Source organism: Somniosus microcephalus, chromosome 5 (assembly GCF_052327205.1).
Source record: "Somniosus microcephalus isolate GS21.2 chromosome 5, FLI_Smic_1.0, whole genome shotgun sequence".
Taxonomy (NCBI): Eukaryota; Metazoa; Chordata; class Chondrichthyes; order Squaliformes; family Somniosidae; genus Somniosus; species Somniosus microcephalus.
The window spans coordinates 190,579,648-190,605,063 of NC_140991.1; the positions used below are offsets into that span (position 1 = coordinate 190,579,648).

The 25,416-nt window shown below is 48.9% G+C and overlaps 1 protein-coding gene across 3 annotated transcripts in view; it reads right to left on the minus strand.

The window, feature by feature from the left end:
- Positions 1–25,157, minus strand: part of LOC147117492 (zinc finger protein 385D-like) — an 885,325-nt gene extending 860,168 nt beyond the window's left edge. For all 3 annotated transcript variants that reach the window (XR_015078456.1, XM_085988518.1, XM_085988517.1), the window contains exon 1: positions 24,967–25,157. Coding sequence is in view for 2 of the 3 variants with exons in the window: in XM_085988518.1 (XP_085844644.1) it covers positions 24,967–24,988 (22 nt within the window). In the remaining variant the exon portion in view is untranslated. The remainder of the gene's footprint in view (positions 1–24,966) is intronic.
- Between the last annotated feature and the right edge of the window lie 259 nt (positions 25,158–25,416).

A 25,416-nucleotide genomic window follows, 5' to 3' on the forward strand; every position in this document is an offset into this window, starting at 1 on the left:
AAAGCCGCCTTCGCTATTCGCGAACCTTACCCCTAACTGCCGGCCAATAGCGACCAAAAGCAGGAGGTACAGCTGGGAGGACAGGCAGTTTATCGTGACCGAGGTAGACAGGCTCCTGAAAGAGCGCATTATTGAATGCAGCAATAGCCCGTGGCGCGCCCAAGTGGTGGTGGTAAGGGGTAGCGAGAAGAAACGGATGGTGATCGACTATAGCCAAACGATCAACAGGTACACCCAACTAGACGCCTACCCGCTACCCCGCATATCAGAAATGGTGAACCAAATCGCCCAATACCGGGTGTTCTCCACCATCGACCTCAAGTCAGCGTACCACCAGCTCCCAATCAGACCAGAGGACCGCCCGTACACCGCCTTCGAGGCGAACGGACGCCTCTACCAATTCCTCAGAGTCCCCTTTGGGGTGACGAATGGGGTCTCGGTCTTCCAGAGGGAGATGGACCGCATGGTCGATGACCACCGCTTGCAGGCAACCTTCCCCTACCTCGACAACGTCACCATCTGCGGTCACAACCAGCAGGATCACGACTCGAACCTCGAGAGGTTCCTGAAAACCGCACAAAAACTCAACCTCACCTACAATGAGGACAAGTGCGTTTTCAACACCACGCACCTCTGCATACTAGGCAGCGTGGTGGAGAATGGGGAAATCGGACCAGACCCCGACCGATTGCGCCCCCTACGGGAGCTGCCCCTGCCCAACACTCCCAAAGCGCTGAAAAGGTGCCTGGGGTTATTTTCTTATTATTCCCAATGGGTCCCCAACTACTCCGACAAAGCCCGCCCCCTCTTGAAAGCATCCTCTTTTCCGCTCTCTGCTGAGGCCCACGCCGTCTTCAAAAGCATTAAGCAGGATATTGAGCGGGCCACGCTACAGGCAGTGGACGAGAACACTCCATTTCAAGTGGAAAGTGATGTGTCTGACTTTGCCTTGGCGGCCACCCTCAACCAGGCAGGGCGGCCCGTAGCTTTCTTCTCGAGGACCCTCCAAGGGCCCGAGATCAGACACTCCTCCGCGGAAAAGGAGGCCCAAGCCATCGTGGAGGCAGTGCGCCACTGGCGAAACTTCCTAGCCGGCAAACGCTTCACCCTACTTACCGACCAGCGGTCGGTAGCGTTTATGTTCAATAATAAACAGAGGGGGAAGATCAAAAATGATAAGATTCTTAGGTGGCGGATCGAGCTCTCCACCTTCGAGTATGACATCATTTACCGGCCAGGGGCCCTTAACGAATCCCCAGATGCCCTCTCACGAGGGATGTGTGCCAGCGCCACCGGGGACCGGCTACAGACCCTCCACAACGACCTCTGCCACCCAGGGGTCACGCAGCTGTTCCACTTCATAAAGTCCCGCAACTTACCCTACTCGATTGAGGAAGTTCGGTCTCTGACCAGGAGCTGCCGCACTTGCGCTGAGTGCAAGCCTCGGTTCTACCACCCTGATAGAGCCCACTTAATCAAAGCTACACGGCCCTTTGAGCAGCTCAGCTTAGATTTCAAGGGCCCCCTCCTGTCCGTCGACCGCAATGTTTACTTCCTGAACATTGTGGATGAATACTCCCGGTTCCCATTCGCCTTCCCCTGCCCAGACATGACCAGCGCCACGGTCATTAAGTGCCTCAACAGCCTGTTCTGCCTGTTCGGTATGCCGAGCTACATCCACACGGATAGGGGGGCGTCCTTCATGAGTGAAGAGCTACGCCAGTACATGCTGTCCAGGGGTATCGCCACGAGCCGTACCACCAGCTACAACCCCCGGGGTAACGGTCAAGTGGAGCGAGAGAACGGGACAGTATGGAAAGCAGTCACTCTAGCTCTAAGGACCAAGGGCCTCCCTATCTCCCGCTGGCAGGAAGTCCTCTCAGATGTGCTCCATTCGATACGGTCGCTATTGTGTACTGCCACTAATGCCACGCCTCATGAACGAATGTTTAGCATTCCCCGGAAATCCACCTCAGGCGTATCCATGCCATCATGGCTCTCCACCCCAGGTCCGGTATTCGTGCGAAGGCATGTGAGGGGCCATAAGACGGACCCTCTCGTGGAGCCAGTGCACCTACTCCACGCCAACCCCCAATACGCGTATGTCCGGCACGCCGACGGAAGGGAGGACACCGTGTCAATAAAAGACGTCACCCCAGCCGGTAACGACAACAACCACGGCAATAGCAGCAACAATGACTACAGCAACTCTTACCCACCCACTACTCTTTCATCACCCCCGGAAGAACATCGACCAACGGCACCCCCACCAACTACCCCTTCAACAACCCTGACGGCACCCCCGGCAGAGACCCAGGAGGCCACCGGGGACACCCAGCCGACACCCGCGACACCACAACAGTCACGTCGGTCGCAGAGGACCACCAAACCCCCGAACAGACTAAATCTATAGAAGGGGTGAATGTGATGAAATATTCCATTCATCGCTGCCTGTGACTGTGGTTGGTTTCAGGTTTCCCCTCACCATTGTATTGCCTGTGACTGTGGTTGGTTTCAGGTTTCTCCTCACCATTGTATTTTATATTGGAATGTATGGAATGTGTTGTGTGTCGGGCTCCACCCATACCTGGCCTCTATGTAAGCCAGCTCAGTCTGGCCTCATATCCAGTACTGCAGAGCTCCAGATGGAAGATACCCCTCTCCACTGCGTGTTATCTTCTAAGTTAATAAAAGCCTTGTTTTGTTTTGCTAATATCGAGTCTCGGGATTATTGAGGCACATCAGTGGACACAGCAGAGAGCCCTGATTGTGGACACAGCAGACAGCTCTGATTGTGGACACAGCAGACAGCCCTGATTGTGGACACAGCAGACAGACCTGATTGTGGACACAGCAGACAGCCCTGATTGTGGACACAGCAGACAGCTCTGATTGTGGACACAGCAGACAGACCTGATTGTGGACACAGCAGACAGCTCTGATTGTGGACACAGCAGACAGCCCTGATTGTGGACACAGCAGACAGCTCTGATTGTGGACACAGCAGACAGCTCTGATTGTGGACACAGCAGACAGCCCTGATTGTGGACACAGCAGACAGCTCTGATTGTGGACACAGCAGACAGACCTGATTGTGGACACAGCAGACAGCCCTGATTGTGGACACAGCAGACAGCCCTGATTGTGGACACAGCAGACAGCCCTGATTGTGGACACAGCAGACATCTCTTTGTGGACACAGCAGACCGACCTGATTGTGGACACAGCAGACAGCCCTGATTGTGGACACAGCAGACAGCTCTGATTGTGGACACAGCAGACAGACCTGATTGTGGACACAGCAGACAGCCCTAATTGTGGACACAGCAGACAGCCCTGATTGTGGACACAGCAGACAGACCTGATTGTGGACACAGCAGACAGCTCTGATTGTGGACACAGCAGACAGCCCTGATTGTGGACACAGCAGACAGCTCTGATTGTGCACACAGCAGACAGCCCTGATTGTGGACACAGCAGACAGCTCTGATTGTGGACACAGCAGACAGCTCTGATTGTGGACACAGCAGACAGCTCTGATTGTGGACACAGCAGACAGACCTGATTGTGGACACAGCAGACAGACCTGATTGTGGACACAGCAGACAGCCCTGATTGTGGACACAGCAGACAGCCCTGATTGTGGACACAGCAGACAGCTCTGATTGTGGACACAGCAGACAGACCTGATTGTGGACACAGCAGACAGCCCTAATTGTGGACACAGCAGACAGCCCTGATTGTGGACACAGCAGACAGACCTGATTGTGGACACAGCAGACTGCTCTAATTGTGGACACAGCAGACAGCCCTGATTGTGGACACAGCAGACAGCTCTGATTGTGGACACAGCAGACAGACCTGATTGTGGACACAGCAGACAGCCCTGATTGTGGACACAGCAGACAGCCCTGATTGTGGAAACAGCAGACAGCTCTGATTGTGGACACAGCAGACAGACCTGATTGTGGACACAGCAGACAGCCCTGATTGTGGACACAGCAGACAGCCCTGATTGTGGACACAGCAGACAGCCCTGATTGTGGACACAGCAGACAGACCTGATTGTGGACACAGACAGCCCTGGTTGTGGACACAGCAGACAGCCCTGATTGTGGACACAGCAGACAGACCTGATTGTGGACACAGCAGACAGCTCTGATTGTGGACACAGCAGACTGACCTGATTGTGGACACAGCAGACAGCCCTGATTGTGGACACAGCAGACAGCTCTGATTGTGGACACAGCAGACAGACCTGATTGTGGACACAGCAGACAGACCTGATTGTGGACACAGCAGACAGCTCTGATTGTGGACACAGCAGACAGCTCTGATTGTGGACACAGCAGACAGCCCTGATTGTGGACACAGCAGACAGACCTGATTGTGGACACAGCAGACAGCTCTGATTGTGGACACAGCAGACAGCTCTGATTGTGGACACAGCAGACAGACCTGATTGTGGACACAGCAGACAGCCCTGATTGTGGACACAGCAGACAGCCCTGATTGTGGACACAGCAGACAGCTCTGATTGTGGACACAGCAGACAGACCTGATTGTGGACACAGCAGACAGCCCTAATTGTGGACACAGCAGACAGCCCTGATTGTGGACACAGCAGACAGACCTGATTGTGGACACAGCAGACAGCTCTGATTGTGGACACAGCAGACAGACCTGATTGTGGACACAGCAGACAGCCCTGATTGTGGACACAGCAGACAGCTCTGATTGTGGACACAGCAGACAGCTCTGATTGTGGACACAGCAGACAGCCCTGATTGTGGACACAGCAGACAGCTCTGATTGTGGACACAGCAGACAGACCTGATTGTGGACACAGCAGACAGCCCTGATTGTGGACACAGCAGACAGCCCTGATTGTGGACACAGCAGACAGCTCTGATTGTGGACACAGCAGACAGACCTGATTGTGGACACAGCAGGCAGCCCTAATTGTGGACACAGCAGACAGCCCTGATTGTGGACACAGCAGACAGACCTGATTGTGGACACAGCAGACAGCTCTAATTGTGGACACAGCAGACAGCCCTGATTGTGGACACAGCAGACAGCTCTGATTGTGGACACAGCAGACAGACCTGATTGTGGACACAGCAGACAGCCCTGATAGTGGACACAGCAGACAGCTCTGATTGTGGACACAGCAGACAGACCTGATTGTGGACACAGCAGACAGCCCTGATTGTGGACACAGCAGACAGCCCTGATTGTGGACACAGCAGACAGCCCTGATTGTGGACACAGCAGACAGACCTGATTGTGGACACAGACAGCCCTGATTGTGGACACAGCAGACAGCCCTGATTGTGGACACAGCAGACAGCCCTGATTGTGGACACAGCAGACAGACCTGATTGTGGACACAGCAGACAGCTCTGATTGTGGACACAGCAGACAGACCTGATTGTGGAAACAGCAGACAGCCCTGATTGTGGACACAGCAGACAGCTCTGATTGTGGACACAGCAGACAGACCTGATTGTGGACACAGCAGACAGACCTGATTGTGGACACAGCAGACAGCTCTGATTGTGGACACAGCAGACAGCCCTGATTGTGGACACAGCAGACAGACCTGATTGTGGACACAGCAGACAGCTCTGATTGTGGACACAGCAGACAGCCCTGATTGTGGACACAGCAGACAGCCCTGATTGTGGACACAGCAGACAGACCTGATTGTGGACACAGCAGACAGCCCTGATTGTGGACACAGCAGACAGCCCTGATTGTGGACACAGCAGACAGCCCTGATTGTGGACACAGCAGACAGACCTGATTGTGGACACAGACAGCCCTGATTGTGGACACAGCAGACAGCCCTGATTGTGGACACAGCAGACAGCCCTGATTGTGGACACAGCAGACAGCTCTGATTGTGGACACAGCAGACAGCTCTGATTGTGGACACAGCAGACAGCCCTGATTGTGGACACAGCAGACAGCCCTGATTGTGGACACAGCAGACAGACCTGATTGTGGACACAGCAGACAGACCTGATTGTGGACACAGCAGACAGCCCTGATTGTGGACACAGCAGACAGACCTGATTGTGGACACAGCAGACAGCCCTGATTGTGGACACAGCAGACAGCTCTGATTGTGGACACAGCAGACAGCCCTGATTGTGGACACAGCAGACAGACCTGATTGTGGACACAGCAGACAGCTGTGATTGTGGACACAGCAGACAGCCCTGATTGTGGACACAGCAGACAGACCTGATTGTGGACACAGCAGACAGCTCTGATTGTGGACACAGCAGACAGACCTGATTGTGGACACAGCAGACAGCTGTGATTGTGGACACAGCAGACAGACCTGATTGTGGACACAGCAGACAGACCTGATTGTGGACACAGCAGACAGCCCTGATTGTGGACACAGCAGACAGCCCTGATTGTGGACACAGCAGACAGCCCTGATTGTGGACACAGCAGACAGCCCTGATTGTGGACACAGCAGACAGCCCTGATTGTGGACACAGCAGACAGACCTGATTGTGGACACAGCAGACAGCTCTGATTGTGGACACAGCAGACAGCCCTGATTGTGGACACAGCAGACAGCCCTGATTGTGGACACAGCAGACAGACCTGATTGTGGACACAGCAGACAGCTGTGATTGTGGACACAGCAGACAGACCTGATTGTGGACACAGCAGACAGACCTGATTGTGGACACAGCAGACAGCCCTGATTGTGGACACAGCAGACAGCCCTGATTGTGGACACAGCAGACAGACCTGATTGTGGACACAGCAGACAGCCCTGATTGTGGACACAGCAGACAGACCTGATTTTGGACACAGCAGACAGACCTGATTGTGGACACAGCAGACAGACCTGATTGTGGACACAGCAGACAGCTGTGATTGTGGACACAGCAGACAGACCTGATTGTGGACACAGCAGACAGCCCTGATTGTGGACACAGCAGACAGCTCTGATTGTGGACACAGCAGGCAGCCCTGATTGTGGACACAGCAGACAGCTCTGATTGTGGACACAGCAGACAGACCTGATTGTGGACACAGCAGACAGCTGTGATTGTGGACACAGCAGACAGACCTGATTGTGGACACAGCAGACAGCCCTGATTGTGGACACAGCAGACAGACCTGATTGTGCACACAGCAGACAGCTCTGATTGTGGACACAGCAGACAGACCTGATTGTGGACACAGCAGACAGCCCTGATTGTGGACACAGCAGACAGCCCTGATTGTGGACACAACAGACAGACCTGATTGTGGACACAGCAGACAGCTGTGATTGTGGACACAGCAGACAGACCTGATTGTGGACACAGCAGACAGCCCTGATTGTGGACACAGCAGACAGCCCTGATTGTGGACACAGCAGACAGCTCTGATTGTGGACACAGCAGACAGCCCTGATTGTGGACACAGCAGACAGCCCTGATTGTGGACACAGCAGACAGACCTGATTGTGGACACAGCAGACAGCTGTGATTGTGGACACAGCAGACAGCCCTGATTGTGGACACAGCAGACAGCCCTGATTGTGGACACAGCAGACAGCTCTGATTGTGGACACAGCAGACAGCTCTGATTGTGGACACAGCAGACAGCCCTGATTGTGGACACAGCAGACAGCTCTGATTGTGGACACAGCAGACAGCCCTGATTGTGGACACAGCAGACAGCTCTGATTGTGGACACAGCAGACAGCTCTGATTGTGGACACAGCAGACAGACCTGATTGTGGACACAGCAGACAGACCTGATTGTGGACACAGCAGACAGACCTGATTGTGGACACAGCAGACAGACCTGATTGCGGACACAGCAGACAGACCTGATTGTGGACACAGCAGACAGACCTGATTGTGGACACAGCAGACAGCTGTGATTGTGGACACAGCAGACAGCTCTGATTGTGGACACAGCAGACAGACCTGATTGTGGACACAGCAGACAGCCCTGATTGTGGACACAGCAGACAGACCTGATTGTGGACACAGCAGACAGCCCTGATTGTGGACACAGCAGACAGCTGTGATTGTGGACACAGCAGACAGCTCTGATTGTGGACACAGCAGACAGCCCTGATTGTGGACACAGCAGACAGCTCTGATTGTGGACACAGCAGACAGCCCTGATTGTGGACACAGCAGACAGCTGTGATTGTGGACACAGCAGACAGACCTGATTGTGGACACAGCAGACAGCCCTGATTGTGGACACAGCAGACAGCTGTGATTGTGGACACAGCAGACAGACCTGATTGTGGACACAGCAGACAGCCCTGATTGTGGACACAGCAGACAGACCTGATTGTGGACACAGCAGACAGCCCTGATTGTGGACACAGCAGACAGCCCTGATTGTGGACACAGCAGACAGCTGTGATTGTGGACACAGCAGACAGCCCTGATTGTGGACACAGCAGACAGCCCTGATTGTGGACACAGCAGACAGCTCTGATTGTGGACACAGCAGACAGCCCTGATTGTGGACACAGCAGACAGCCCTGATTGTGGACACAGCAGACAGCTGTGATTGTGGACACAGCAGACAGCCCTGATTGTGGACACAGCAGACAGCCCTGATTGTGGACACAGCAGACAGCTCTGATTGTGGACACAGCAGACAGCTCTGATTGTGGACACAGCAGACAGCTCTGATTGTGGACACAGCAGACAGCTCTGATTGTGGACACAGCAGACAGCCCTGATTGTGGACACAGCAGACAGCTCTGATTGTGGACACAGCAGACAGCTCTGATTGTGGACACAGCAGACAGCTCTGATTGTGGACACAGCAGACAGCTCTGATTGTGGACACAGCAGACAGCTCTGATTGTGGACACAGCAGACAGCCCTGATTGTGGACACAGCAGACAGCCCTGATTGTGGACACAGCAGACAGCTGTGATTGTGGACACAGCAGACAGCCCTGATTGTGGACACAGCAGACAGCTCTGATTGTGGACACAGCAGACAGCTCTGATTGTGGACACAGCAGACAGCTCTGATTGTGGACACAGCAGACAGACCTGATTGTGGACACAGCAGACAGCTGTGATTGTGGACACAGCAGACAGCTCTGATTGTGGACACAGCAGACAGCCCTGATTGTGGACACAGCAGACAGCTCTGATTGTGGACACAGCAGACAGCTCTGATTGTGGACACAGCAGACAGACCTGATTGTGGACACAGCAGACAGACCTGATTGTGGACACAGCAGACAGCCCTGATTGTGGACACAGCAGACAGCCCTGATTGTGGACACAGCAGACAGCTGTGATTGTGGACACAGCAGACAGACCTGATTGTGGACACAGCAGACAGCTCTGATTGTGCACACAGCAGACAGCCCTGATTGTGGACACAGCAGACAGCTCTGATTGTGGACACAGCAGACAGACCTGATTGTGGACACAGCAGACAGACCTGATTGTGGACACAGCAGACAGCCCTGATTGTGGACACAGCAGACAGCCCTGATTGTGGACACAGCAGACAGCTGTGATTGTGGACACAGCAGACAGACCTGATTGTGGACACAGCAGACAGCTGTGATTGTGGACACAGCAGACAGCTGTGATTGTGGACACAGCAGACAGACCTGATTGTGGACACAGCAGACAGCCCTGATTGTGGACACAGCAGACAGCCCTGATTGTGGACACAGCAGACAGCTCTGATTGTGGACACAGCAGACAGCCCTGATTGTGGACACAGCAGACAGCTGTGATTGTGGACACAGCAGACAGCTCTGATTGTGGACACAGCAGACAGCTGTGATTGTGGACACAGCAGACAGCCCTGATTGTGGACACAACAGACAGACCTGATTGTGGACACAGCAGACAGCCCTGATTGTGGACACAGCAGACAGCTGTGATTGTGGACACAGCAGACAGCCCTGATTGTGGACACAGCAGACAGACCTGATTGTGGACACAGCAGACAGCCCTGATTGTGGACACAGCAGACAGCCCTGATTGTGGACACAGCAGACAGCCCTGATTGTGGACACAGCAGACAGCTCTGATTGTGGACACAGCAGACAGCTGTGATTGTGGACACAGCAGACAGCCCTGATTGTGGACACAGCAGACAGCCCTGATTGTGGACACAGCAGACAGCTCTGATTGTGGACACAGCAGACAGCTCTGATTGTGGACACAGCAGACAGCTCTGATTGTGGACACAGCAGACAGCTCTGATTGTGGACACAGCAGACAGCTCTGATTGTGGACACAGCAGACAGCTCTGATTGTGGACACAGCAGACAGCCCTGATTGTGGACACAGCAGACAGACCTGATTGTGGACACAGCAGACAGACCTGATTGTGGACACAGCAGACAGCCCTGATTGTGGACACAGCAGACAGCCCTGATTGTGGACACAGCAGACAGCTCTGATTGTGGACACAGCAGACAGCCCTGATTGTGGACACAGCAGACAGCTCTGATTGTGGACACAGCAGACAGCTCTGATTGTGGACACAGCAGACAGCCCTGATTGTGGACACAGCAGACAGCTGTGATTGTGGACACAGCAGACAGACCTGATTGTGGACACAGCAGACAGACCTGATTGTGGACACAGCAGACAGCTCTGATTGTGGACACAGCAGACAGCCCTGATTGTGGACACAGCAGACAGACCTGATTGTGGACACAGCAGACATACCTGATTGTGGACACAGCAGACAGACCTGATTGTGGACACAGCAGACAGCTCTGATTGTGGACACAGCAGACAGACCTGATTGTGGACACAGCAGACAGCCCTGATTGTGGACACAGCAGACAGCTGTGATTGTGGACACAGCAGACAGCCCTGATTGTGGACACAGCAGACAGACCTGATTGTGGACACAGCAGACAGCTCTGATTGTGGACACAGCAGACAGCTCTGATTGTGGACACAGCAGACAGCTCTGATTGTGGACACAGCAGACAGACCTGATTGTGGACACAGCAGACAGACCTGATTGTGGACACAGCAGACAGCTGTGATTGTGGACACAGCAGACAGACCTGATTGTGGACACAGCAGACAGCTGTGATTGTGGACACAGCAGACAGCTCTGATTGTGGACACAGCAGACAGCTGTGATTGTGGACACAGCAGACAGCCCTGATTGTGGACACAGCAGACAGCTGTGATTGTGGACACAGCAGACAGACCTGATTGTGGACACAGCAGACAGACCTGATTGTGGACACAGCAGTCAGACCTGATTGTGGACACAGCAGACAGCCCTGATTGTGGACACAGCAGACAGCCCTGATTGTGGACACAGCAGACAGCTGTGATTGTGGACACAGCAGACAGACCTGATTGTGGACACAGCAGACAGACCTGATTGTGGACACAGCAGACAGACCTGATTGTGGACACAGCAGACAGACCTGATTGTGGACACAGCAGACAGCCCTGATTGTGGACACAGCAGACAGACCTGATTGTGGACACAGCAGACAGCCCTGATTGTGGACACAGCAGACAGCTGTGATTGTGGACACAGCAGACAGACCTGATTGTGGACACAGCAGACAGACCTGATTGCCTTTTCAGTAGGGTTTCTTTTGTCAGGTGAACCTATATGTGGTTTATTTATACCTTTGCGAGCCACAGTTCAAGAACATGATCACTCATGAAAAGTTGTCTTCTGAAAAAAGATGAAACTTGCTTTAAAATGTAAGAAAAACAATGTTGGCAACAAACTGTAATCTGCTTTTGATTTAAGATATTTTGGAAAGAAAGATTTTGATAGAATTTATATCTGTGCTTTACATTAAGCAACTTAGATTAGAATTATATTGTATGGCAAACTTCCAAAGGAGAGTCTATAAAAACGTAGAAACTGCTGTAAATGCAGAGCATGGCAGTCAGCATCAGTAAAGAGAAAGGACAAGTCAATGTTGTAGGTGTATACCATTCTTTAGCATTGAATTTCTTTATAAAAAGAAGATTTGTTAATGTGTCCTCAGCAACTTCACACTGTTTACTGTTAATGGTTTCTCTCATACTGAGTGATAAATGCAAAATGTTCTGGGCCTGATTGATGTTATTTGCTGAAACATAAAATCTATTAGTGCCACAGGATGTTTTATTTAGTGTAGAACAAATAAAGGGAGAAATTCAGTATCGCCCCGTTTGGGGTGCGATTATCGGCCGGACGCAAAGTTTAGCGCCTGGCGCTAATTATCGCCTCCGACCGCAAAGTTGGCTTTTATCGCCCCTGGAGGTGATTGGAGCACTAAATCAGGCGCTGCACACCTGTCTTAAGGCGCTAACGCTGAGGAGTGAGTCGCTACCTCAGAGCGCGAGCGAAGCTCATGTGATGTCAGTCAGCGATGGAACACAGACACACTGGCGCTGGCCAGTTCTTAAAGGAGAGGCTCGATCTTGCACTCCAGCCACACACTGCTTATTGGAGCCTTGAATCTTGGCCTGGAAAGACCTGTGACTACATTTTCCAGCCAAAGACTATGGAGAGGGTGAGAGAACGAGCTCAGCGCTTCAGCGAGTGAGCCTTGGAGGCTCTGGTTGGCGCAGTGGAGCGCAGAAGATCTATACTCTACCCTGAGAGTGGCAGGAGGCCTTTGCCGTGCGACTACAGAAGAGTGTGGAGGGAGGTGGCTCAGCACGTCTCCTCCAGGAGCATGGTGCCCAGGACCCCTACTCAATGTCGCAAAAAGTTCAACGACCTCACTCGGGGCGTCAGGGTGAGTGGCTATTTTTCAATACCTCTCCATCCCTCCATCTCAACCTCACTCTATGGCCAGAGGGTCTTAAAACCCCAATGCCCAACACTCATCCAACACCTATGGCCCTCTCATGAAACACACATGCACATTCCACACTTTGCATACATTAAGGACTATTCAACTATGGGAGGCACATCAGGCAAGACCATGGCTGCATACATTAAGGGCTATTCAACTATGGGAAGCACATCAGGCAAGACCATGGCTGTATATTTACTCAGACGCCGTCCTTTTTCTTGCAGGCCAAGCTATCTCATAATAGGAGACAGCAGCAACGGACGGGTGGAGGGCGGCCTCAGCTGCAACCCCTCAGTGATCTTGAGGCGCACGTCCACAGGATTGTGGCAAGCCAGGTGATCGGTCCCATCGCCCCTGGAGAGGCCAACCCCGTTCTGGACAGCAATGGTAAGGTCATCGCCTTTTTCTCCTCTCTCATTCCACTTGTCCCTCACAACACCAGCCTTTGACACTTTCAATCCAACTTACTAAATCGCTGCACTCCTTCCTCCCTTACTGCCCCTCTGTCCTCACGCTAAAGCCACTCTTGTACCTCCCTGCTTTCAGATGGTGATTCACCAGCTGAGGAGACGGGCCCTCAAGCTGCCAGTGGGAGTGAAGCTGCAGGCGAGGAGGAAGAGGTAGCCGGGGCATCAGCGCCACCCTCTCCCGAGGAAGCCCATGCCCACACTGGGACCATGTCTTCCCTGGAGGGAAACAGGGAAGAAGGGTCTGATGAGGGTGAAGCTCCAGGACCCAGCGGGCTGCAGCAACGTGATGGGGGTAGGGAAGCTCGGGGGCCTTCTCCCCGGAGGGAGAGTAGGCCAGCGCTTCCTGCTGCACTGGACACAGAGGAGGAGCAGTTCATCGCTGAAATGAACACCCAGGCGGTGGACATGCACACTCAGCTCATGGGTGCAGTGGGAAGGGTGCCCGAATGCATTGATTCACTGGCAAGGAGTGTGGAGCACTTCGCTGTAGCACAGGCAGATGCCACGCTAATGCTTAGTGCTGCAATTCAGTCACTGGCTGCCATGATCCCATCTCAGACTGCTCTCATGCAAATGCAGATTCAGGCTACGCAAGCACTGAATGCTGCCATTGTCGCTGGTTTGGACACATTTCCCTGGGGCTCTCACCGCGCCACAGCAGACCAGCAATCTGTGCTCCAGATGCTGATGTGCTGCCCCGTGGCAGTGCCAGTGCGTCAGTCGAGCAGGGAGGTGCTGTCCTCTCTCAAAATGACAGCATTCCTGCTGCCACCACTGTCACTTCCCCATTGCACTTGCCATTGCCTGTAGCCCAGACTGCTGCCGCCCATGCAGAGTTGGTGCAGTCTGCAGCTGGGCCCACCAGGCCCAGAGCTGGTCGAGGCTGTCCTTCAAGGGCATCTGTAGTCTCAGGTTCTGACAATCAGCAGCCTTCCACCAGCCTTGCTGCAACCACTGGGGCCCCATTACGGAGGAGCAATAGGGTGGGAAGGGGGGAGGTGCACAAGGGAAGATCACCCTCGAAGGGTAAAAAGTAGGAGGTGTGACGAAATGTTGGTCATTTTTTTATTAAAGGCTGAGTTTCGTGTTCAAACTTTTGTTTAGTATTTTGGACATTATCTCCAGGTTGTGAGAACCAGCTATGTTAATGACTGTTTTTTTGAGTTTGTTTCTATTAGTTTGTCATGAAGAAATGACACACACAGAGTTTGTAAAATAAATAAGTTTTTGTATTCATAATGTACGTTTGGTCTTTGGAATCATTGCTGCCTTGGCCGGCTTAGGGGTTGCGGGTTGCTTTCATTCATGTTGTTCTCCATGGCAGAAGCCATTTCCCCAGTAGGGGCCGAGAAGCGGCTTTTTAGTAGTCATTGACAGATGGCACTTGCAGTTTCAACATTGTGGGCCTCCCGCCCGCTTTGGTGCTGCTGATGATCATCCTCCTCCTCTGGTGGTTCTCCAAGGCCTGGTGGCATTGGCTGGGTCCTGAGGATTGCCAGGTTATGCAGCATGCAGCACACAACTATGAAGAGGGAGACTCGCTCAGGAGGGTACTGCAGGGCTCCTCCTAAGTGGTCCAGACGGCGGAACCATTGCTTGAGCATGCCGATCGTCTGCTCAATGATGTTCCTGGTGGCGAGATGGCTCTCGTTATAACGCAGCTCAGCAGGGGTGTTGGGGTTACAGAGCGGTGTCATCAGCCAGGTGCACAGTGGATAACCCTTGTCCCCGAGGAGCCAACCACTTGGCTGATGGGGTGCCTGGAAAAGTTCTGGCACAGCAGTCTGGCGCAGGGTGAAAGCATCGTGGCTGCTGCCAAGATAGCGGGCATTGACAGTGAGTATCAGCTGTCTGTGGTCACAGGCCAACTGGACGTTTAAGGAGTGGACACCCTTGCGGTTGCGGAAATCCTCTGCATTCTCATGCGGTGCACGCAATGCCACATGCGTGCAATCAGTGGCACCCTGCACCATGGGGAAGCCCGCTATCCTCGCAAAGCCCAATGCACGTTCATGCTGTTTGGCCTGGGTCATCGGGAAAGAGATGTACTGGCGTCTCCTTTTATAGAGGGCATTTGTGACCTGATGGATGCAGCAATGGACCGTGAACTGGGAGATATTGGTGATGTCCCCAGTAGCTGCTTGAAAGGAGCTGATGGCATAAAAGTTCAGAGCCACTGTGACCTTCACTTCCACCGACAGAGATGTCCTGGTCCTCAGTAGAGGCTGCAGATCTGGCTGCAGCAGGTGGCAGAGCTCAGTGGCCACCTCCTTGCTGAAGCACATCCTGCGCAAACACTGCTCCTCAGACAAATTAATGTTGGAGAATTGTTGGTGAAATACCCTGGGAGGGTAAGGTCTCCTGTTGGCCCTCCTCCGTCTGACCATGATTGCCACTCTCTCTCTGCGTCTCTGTTGCCGCCGATTCTGCAGGTGCAGGACGATGCCCCGAATCAGTGCAGCCCCCATAGTCTCTTGGTAATCAAAGTAATGAAGGTCAAATCCAAAAGTACCTGCAAAGTGATGCTCAGTAGCCAGAACTATTTCGCACAGAGTTGACTCTATGCAGAAGTCTCTCCTTCTCTCTCTCAGAATCTCTCTCTCTGTCAGAATGAGTAGTGCAAAAATGTCTACCACAGAAAAAGCCAGGAAGAGGCTGCCTTTAAATAGCGCCCCCCCCAGCCCCACACTGTCTGGGAAACATTCCAGCCTACCTGTCGTTTCTTGTGCCAGGCGGAAAGGAGGGGGAGCGCCACTCAATATCTGGTCCGGGGTGCCACAAGGGCGTTGCATGCTCGACTGATGTCCAGATCTGCGGACGCAGGAGATTGGCGCGGTATTGTTTAGTGCCGCCGCAAAATCTCTGGTCAATTTCGCAAGCGGCGCAGACATCGCCACGTCCGGGCGCTAGTTGCTTTGTGCCCCATTAGCGCCCTCTTAAGGCACTAACGGGAGGCGCAAACCAACCGAATTTTTCCCCCATAGAATATAGTTTTGCAGACTCACACATGTATTTTAGCCCCAGTGCAACAAATTGCTGCTGCAGCACTTTAGAGAGGATCGGTTGGCAAGATTCAAATTTAGTTGCTGCCTGAAGCACTATGATGATTTTTATGTATAAACCACTTCTGCAACTGTTGCAGCAGGATCATTGTTTTGTATGCCAGCGAATTACATTTAAGCACTTTCTCTAAAAGTATATTTGGTGGTTACATACTTACAAACTCAAAAGAGTCGTCCAAGCACGCACTTCAATTTTGGGGGATGGGGTAACAAAATAGATTTATGCTGCCAAAATTGCGCAAATAGCTTCAGTATTGCCCATTAACTGATATTGTGGAAAAATAGCTTTTCAAAAGTGATTCCAGTGGGCAATAGGATAGAAACTACTGCCTGTTGATGACGCAAAACACAAGCAACTGTGGGCATTAAGCAAGCAATAAGGTCCCCCACTGTAAAAATAAACTTGAGAACGGAGGGTATCTATAATGAAACTAATGCTGACTTCAGTTTTCAGGCTTTAGGTTAAGCCATTGTCCCACACTCTAGTCCACCAAGCTGAACTTCCCCTAAGGTTCCCCCCTGACCTAGCCCTGAACTCGCATCTTTCTCTCTTATCTCACTTCATGCCCTCTCCAAGCTCATCTTGTCAATGAGACCCACCTCCTCCAACTTGATCCTATTTCCACCGAAGTACTGACCACCAATGTTCCCTGTAATTTTGTTTGGTGCTGCATGGCTCCTTAAAGGGGCTGCATGGGTGGTATGTGCGGTTTTTCCTCATTGAAAAGCCAGCAAGCTGGCTGCGTGGGGTCCCTGGAGTGCTGTGCGGCTGCACAGCTTACAGGGAACATTGCTGACCACCCAACTTCCTTTCCTGGCCTCCATGTTAGATGATATTGCTAACAGTTCTCTCTCCTTGGGTACTGTCCCCCTCCCTTTCAAATCTGCCGATATCACCTGTATCATCAAAACGCACCCTTGATCCCTCTGCCCCAGCAAACTAGTACCCTATCTCCAACCTCCCTTTCCGCTCCAAAGTCCTTGAATGTGTTGTCGCCTCCCAAATCCGTGCCCATCTTTCCTGCAAATCCATGTTTGAATCCCTTCAATGCGGTTTCCACCCCTGCCACAGTACTGAAATGGCCCTTATCAAAGTCACAAATGACATCTTATGTGACTGTGACCATGGTAAATTATCCCTCCTTGTCCTTCTTGATCTGTCTGCAGCATTGACATGGTTGACCACTCCATCCTCCTCCAACACCTTTCCTACGACGTCCAGCTGGGTGGGGCTGCCTTCATCTGGTTCCATTCTTATCTATCCAGTCATAGCCAGAGTATCACGTGCAATGACTTCCCTTCCAGCTCCTGCACAGTTACCTCTGGAGTCCCCAAAGGATCTATGCTTGACCCTCCTATTTCTCATCTACATGCTGCCGCTCGACGACATCATTCAAAACCACAATGTCAAGTTCCCAGGCTAACGATACCCAGCTCTACCTCATCAACACCTCTCTCAACCTCTCCACTGTCTCTGATTTGTCACACTGCTTGTCTGACATCCATAGGAACATAAGAACATAAGAAATAGGAACAGGAGTAGGCCATTTGGCCCTTCAAGCCTGCTCCACCATTCAATAAGATCATGGCTGATCTTCTACCTCATCTCCACTTTCTTGCATTATCCCCAATATCCCTTGATTCCCTTAATATCCAAAAATCTATCGATCTCTGTCTTGAATATGCTCAACGACTGAGCCTCCACAGCCCTCTGGGGTAGAGAATTCCAAAGATTCACCACCCTCTGAGTGAAGAAATTTCTCCTCCTCTCAGTCCGAAATGGCCGACCCCTTATTCTGAGACTGTAACCCCTGGTCCTAGACTCCCCAGCCAGTGGAAACATCCTCCCTGCATCTACCCTGTCAAGCCCTGTAACAATTTTGTATGTTTCAATGAGATCACCTCTCATTCTTCTAAACTCTAGAGAATATAGGCCTAGTCTACTCAATCTCTCCTCATAGGACAATCCCCCCATCCCAGGAACCAGTCTGGTGAACCTTTGTTGCACTCCCTCTATGGCAAGTATATCCTTCCTTAGGTAAGGGGACCAAAAGTGTAACCAATACTCCAGGTGTGGTCTCACCAGGGCCAGTACTGGATAAGCAGAGATTTCCTCCAACTAAATATTGAGAATACTCAAGCCATTATCTTAGGTTCTCACCACAAACTCTGTTCCCTTGTCACCGACTTCATCCCTCCCCCTGGCCACCGTCTGAAGCTGAACCAGACTATTCGCAACCTTGGTGTTGTATTTGACCCTGAGATGAGCTTCCGACCACATATCCGCTCCATCACCAAGACCATCTATTTCCAACACCATAAGATCTCCTGACTCTGCCCCTGCTTCAGCTCATCTGCTGCTGAAACCCTCATCCATGCCTTTGTTACCTCTAGACTTGACTATTATAATGCTCTCCTGGCCGGCCTCCCATATTCCACCCTCCATAAACTTGAGCTCAATTAAAACTCGGCTGTCCATGTCCTAACTCGCGCCAAGTCCCGTTCACCCATCACCCCTGTGCTCACTCACCTACATTGGCTCCCAGTCTGGCAATGCCTCGATTTTAAAATTTGCATCCTTGTTTTCAAATCCTTCCATGGCCTCACCCCTCCCTATCTCTGTAACCTCCTCCAGCCCTACAACCTTCTGAGATCTCTGCGCTTCTCCAATTCTGGCCACTTGCACATCCCCAATTTTCACTGCTCCACCATTGGCGGCTATGCCTTCAGCTGCCAAGGCCATAAACTCTGGTATTCCCTCCCTAAACCTCTCCACCCCTCTCTCCTCCTTTAAGACACTCCTTAAAACCTACTCTTGTTATCTGGCCTAATATCTCCTTATGTGCCTCTGTGTCAAATTCTGTTTGAAAACGATCTTGTGAAGTGCCTTGGGACATTTTACTATGTTAAAAGTGCCATATAAATGCAAGTTCTTGTTATGTGTGCTTGCTGTATTCAACCTTTAGTCATTAGATTCACCTACATGAATTCCTTCACTGTTAACCATCACATCGGTTCAGGTAGCATACTGAAAAGGACATTACCTCCAGCAGCAGCACTCAATAGTAATAACAAGGAAACAATGAGCTACTGTGCTTAGTATTTAATAGCCTGATGTCTGGTAAATGAAATGCTGCTGACAAATGGCTGCTCTTTGGAAGGGGAGGGTTATATTGATTTTCACTGGTAAATACCAGCACAGACACACATGCACACACAAAAAAAACCTCAGGGCAGCTGAACTCTACAACACACAGGTGAGAAAGTGATGATTAGCTGTGGAGCCAGCCTAGTGTAGAACTAAAAGAAAGTAATCAGATTTTGAGTAGTTACAGTGCCAGAGTAAAATCAATGGCACTGGCCTCTATACAATTTGTCAGCGGCACGTTGTTTGCCATTTACCTAATGGGGCTATGTATGAAAAGAAATGCAACATAGCATGAAGTACCACACCACTCAAAAACAAACAGCAGGCAGCATGAGGTCATGTTCAGCAGTTTATATTTCTTTTGTGTAATGAGCCAAAGTATACAGGAAGTCCTGTCATTAAAACCATCTCTATTCCTATACTAGTCATGGTGCACTGTACTGGACCCCACCAAGAAGCTTTAGATCTTGATTGCCTGCCAGAATTTCTATTGCTACACCCTTCTCAGCCATGCATATGGATGTAATGCAATGAATCTAGGGTACAGAGCAGGACTCCTGCTTTATAAGGTTTAAACCTCTGTAATCAACCACCACCTAGACCGAAGGGTGTGTTGATGCCGGGGGGGGGGGGGGGGGTGGAGGACACAAGCACAGTCACAAGATTGGTAAATGAAAAACAGCAGTTAGCTGTGTTTTATTTTTAGAAAACGGGGAAAAAAGGTTCACGTCTGGCAAAATCCAAAAAACCCATATGACGTTCAAAAAAGAAAAATGAAGAACAAAACCATCACCAGCCCCGGGTGGTTAGAAAGGCAGTCCTTAAATCAGTTTTCTCCAAAACACTAAACCAGGGCTACTTTACTACTGGATCTTTCTCAGCCAGTCCAGGGATCACATCAGGCTCTCAGAACTAAACAATATTCCACCCGGGTTCAACAGCAAACCTCTCTGTGGCAGCTGCAAGCTGGGCCCCAACAGCAGCCTTGCTTTCTCCTCAGGTACTGGCCCTGTCCTGGCCCTCTCCTCAGGTATTTTAAACTCCTGAGCTAATGGGTAGATTTGCCTCAGGTGTGTTGGAGGTGGGTGTGGCCTTCACCTGAATTGGAGTGAGAGGGGGACTTTGTCTCCATCTGGTGGCCACATACCGTCCATCCACCACAAACTGCCTCCATAGCTCACACCTCACACATAGTGAAACTTCTGGGCCCTTTGGCTTATCACTTTTTCCTTTCTTTTAATCTCCAATAAAGCTGCAGTTCACATCTACTAAAAATAACATTTGCATAGCATAACTTTCTGCTCTGTTCCAGTCTTTCATAAAAAATCTAACATCTGTTCAACACGATTACAATCAGACCCTGTAGTTTCTGCTGAGTGCTGAAATTGCAAATCTCATTTGAATGCTTCTAGTTACTACTTTTTATTTCCATTAATAAAGATGACATAGTTTATACAGCACTGTTGTCATATACCTTATAACACTATTAACAAGGTTACAATATTTCAGCTGAAAAAACATAATTTTTGTTGGATGACTAAGGAGAGTTGTTGCCATGATAAAGCCTCTTGCAAGACACTATTATGTAGTTATGCAAGGTATTGTGCAAAAGACAGTTATGACAAAATGATATTCATTGTGTCCCTAACTGTACCTTGTATTAAAAAAATTATATTTTTCATTATTGTATTAAGAACATCATAATTTAAAGTGCATTGTAAAAGTTCACCTTACAGCAGTTAATGGTTTCTGCTGCAGTTCAAACTTTCCCCAACAACCAAAATGGCAGTGTTTAGACACTGTGATGTAAGCAGGCAAATCTAGTAACTAAATCTACATGAACACTCTGCAATAAAGGTACACTGTTCCTTCAAAAGTTCAATCTCTGCCAGAGTCTGGGCAGTTTCCAGTAGCAACAGCATCTTTATGACATCACCTAAATTCAGCAATTGGCTTCCCTAGTTTGGGAAGTGGATTACTGAAAATGATAAAATATTGTCCAAAAATGTGGAATTAATGTATTCACAGACTACCAATGCTCAATTAAACTACAGAAAATAATATTTATATTAAACTCATATTTTACAGAAGGATTCTCAAAAGAGTATGTTGCCATTGTTTGGTTAAGAGTGCCCTGTGTTGTGGTGCTTTTGATAAGGTACCGCACTAGAGGCTTCTCTACAAGAGCAAAGCCTCTGGTATTAGTGGTAATATATTGAGCTGGATTAAGAACTGGCTGGAAGGACATCGGCAGAAAGTAGTTATAGATGGATTTGGATCTGTTTGGAGACACACCAGTGGTGTCATGCAGGCATAGGCATTGGGATCATTGCTCTTTACTATTTTTATTAATGATCTAGATATAGGTGTTGGGGGCACCAAGTGCAAATTTGCAGATGATTCTAAGATCTGTGCGAGCGTTAAGACTGTAGATGATTCGCGACGGCCTCAGGCGGATCTTGATGTGTTGGGAGATTGGGCTCATGAGTGACAAATGATGTATAACATAGATAAGTGCAGTGTTCTGCATGTGGGCAGGGCGAATGCTCAACATTCACACACCCTTCAGTGAAGGGCATTAGAGAAGGTGGAGACAGAAAGAGATCTGGGCATTCTATTACATACATCTTGAAAGGTTCATGAGCAATGCCATGAAGCGATAGCTAAAGTAAATAGGGTGTTGGGGTGCATTTATAAGACAACTGATTATAAGACAAAGCATACTATTTTGTTCTTGTTCAAGACCTTGGTCAGGCCTCACTTAGAATAGCGTGTTCAATTTTGGTCTCCTCATATGGTGGGTGATATTGAGGCTTTGGAAAGAGTGTAGAGGAGGGTCACTAGACTAATTCCCAGTCTAAAGCATCTTAGTTATCAAGATAGGCTAAAAGAGCTGGGACTCTACACTTTAGAGAAGTGTAGACTTAGGGGTGACCTGATCAAGGTTTATAAGATGATGAAGGGAATAGATTGTGTTCAAGTTGACAGTTTGTTCCAATAGGTTAGGGAGGACCAGGGGTCACAATTTTAAGTTGTATAAGGCCAGATCTAGGTTAGATGTCAGGAGGTGATTCTTTTCCCAGAGAAGAACTGACCTCTGGAACACGCTGCTGGTTCGTGCAGTGGATGCCGATTCACTGAATTCTTTCAAGCGAGAGCTGGACCTGTTTCTGACTGGGGCGGAGATTGCCTCTTACTGCAAGGAATCCAGGGCCAGAGTGATCCCCTGGACTAGTTTTGATCACCATGGGGAGGAATTTCACAGATTTTTTTCTCCAAATTGGTCTGGATTTTTAACTTTTTTTTTGCCTCTTACATGAGATCACATGGTTTTTGAGAGTGTATATATTGTGATACATATCGCAATTATGTGGAACAGGCTGGATGGACCAGAGGGTCTTTTCCTGTCTGTCATTGTGCGTATGTTCGTCAGATCAGGTACAGCACTTGCAGTGCACAGCCCCATTACTTTGTGTTAATAATGTTTGATTCTTTCAATGGATTTTGTTTGGATCCTAACATTAAAAAAGAACACAGCCAACAACTGTTGTTAGAAACAGGTTTTGATGCTGGTGGTTGCTGATTAGACAAATGTAACATTCATTCCTCCCACAATTGTGCTTATTGAAGAATGACAATTACAAATACGCTATGAAAGAACAGACACATGCAACCATTTCGTTTTTATTGATTTCTGTTACTTCTGCCCGTTTCTAGACCTCCCTCTCACCTTTTAAGATATTATCCAGCTTTCAAAATAATGACACTCTAAATCTGGCCATGTGGGTCACTTAAATCACTTTCATTGACCCCAGGTTCAGCATGTCTGGAGCTTAACCCTTTTATTTACTTACCAAAAAAAGAAAAAGCTTTTTGTTAAAAAATGTTTATCTACATATTGTCACCACTGGGAATTTGGTGAAAGAAAAAGCAAGATTAATATGCAAGCAATATAACATCATGAAGTCATGCATTTTACTTTCAGAAAATTGGCCTTTCTTTTTCACCAAAGCCTGGCAGTCAGTTTGTTGACTGTGAGTGTCCATGAGAGAGTGCATGAAACACTTACAATGTAATAAGGAGCATATAAAAGATGTAAATAGTGCCATTTTCTAACCAAAACCCATGACTTTATGCATTTAAAAAAGTCTTAACGAAACTGACAAATCTGGAATCTGACCCTTGATCTGAGACTAAATACTACCTCCGTCATATACCCAGTGATTTTGAACCTTCCAACTACACTCAATATACAAACTAAATTTATGATACAAACATTATCCACCCATTATTGGCTTGTATTTTATTGACAAAAGGAAAATCGGATGTGATGTATAATGGGCGGCCAATTCCATAGCGCTCAGTTAAAATGATCACCATAGTGTTTATTTTATTAAATTCAGAATTCTTAAAGTGGTGCTGTCTTCATAAAAAAAAGTTTAACAAGCCTGTTTTTCATTTGGGGAGGCAGAAGAGTGAGCAGAAGCAGTGAGTCATTGATATCAATGCACAAGTGACACATTAGTTTGATTCAATGTGATTCACGTCTTCACGTTGCATGATTATGAGCAATGAAAAAGATTTTTCAAATGTTTTCATTGCACTGTGCCTTTAAAAGTGACCCCAAAAGATGCTTTTTACATTTAAAATTTGCATAAGAGAAAAGCACCTAGAAATGTAAATCATCTGTAAAGGAATCAAAGCTTAAATCAGCTTCAGTAAATTCTGTCCTTCTGACTCTAAGTGTTAACACATCAACTAAAAGAGTTAAAAGGTCAAAACTGTTCAAATGAACATTTCTTCAAAGGTGCAAATATATTGATGCATTGCTGTAGCCCTGAAGTAGTGAAGTAATTTATAGCATTCAATATATTTTGTATATTATTTTCAGTCAAGCAAATAAAAAAAATCCATAGTATAGAAATGAGAAAACACAATGATATTTTTTACCATTGCAACTTTCTAAAAAATAATAAAAGACTCCAGGCATTGTGCAGAACACTATCAGGATCTCAGATGGTTAATGGTATATGCAATACTGCAAAGAAAAAAAAGCTCAATCATGCCATAAGGAACCATGCAGAAAATGTTTCTCAGGCGCTGAATCTAAAGCTATAAATATTCTGAAGTATTCATTAATGGTCGGTCTAGCAAGTCTGTTCACCACTTATTCTCTCCCCACCTACTCCCCTTTGGAAATCATTGGGAATCCCAATTCCATAAAGGCTGCTGCTAGCACAGTACTAAAATGTATTCATCATTATTACATGCTGCATTTTATATAAACAGTACAAGCTCGAGCACACATTGCTTCCTTCTAATATACAGGCATCATAAATATTCTGATAAGACATATAGCAGCATAGTCCCTCAGTCTTGTCTTTCTCCACAGAATAATTGTATGGTTAGTTAATGCATACTTAGATTCTGTATAACAGATCACAATGCATTTAAATCCAAAAGGCAAGCTAACACTTACCAATATACATGATGGCCTTCATTAATCATACTTTTCAAATTCCAGTTTTATATCTTCCCACTATCTCAAACACAACCTGCCACATGAAACACCAGAGTTTAAATTTGCATCATCCTTTTGGCACTTCAGACTCAGCATACTGCTTACATCCCATGCAGAATCCTTGTGTGATTAGTGTCTACTCTGTGAGCATACAGCGCTGCACATACAGTACTTTGTGAAATCTGACTCCTCCTTATGATGTTCTTGCTGTGCCTGTGACATCAGTGCTGAGAGAGCCTCACAGGTTCCTTCTCACAGATTAGCCTGTCCTATGAAGCTTGAAGTTTCCTTCCTGATCAGATTAGAACTAAAAGCAGTTATTTTCTTCCATGCCAGGCTCTTTTTGTATCAATTAGAAAAAAAGGCATTTTCCTCTTCATTTTCTGTTCATCTAATACAATGAGCTGT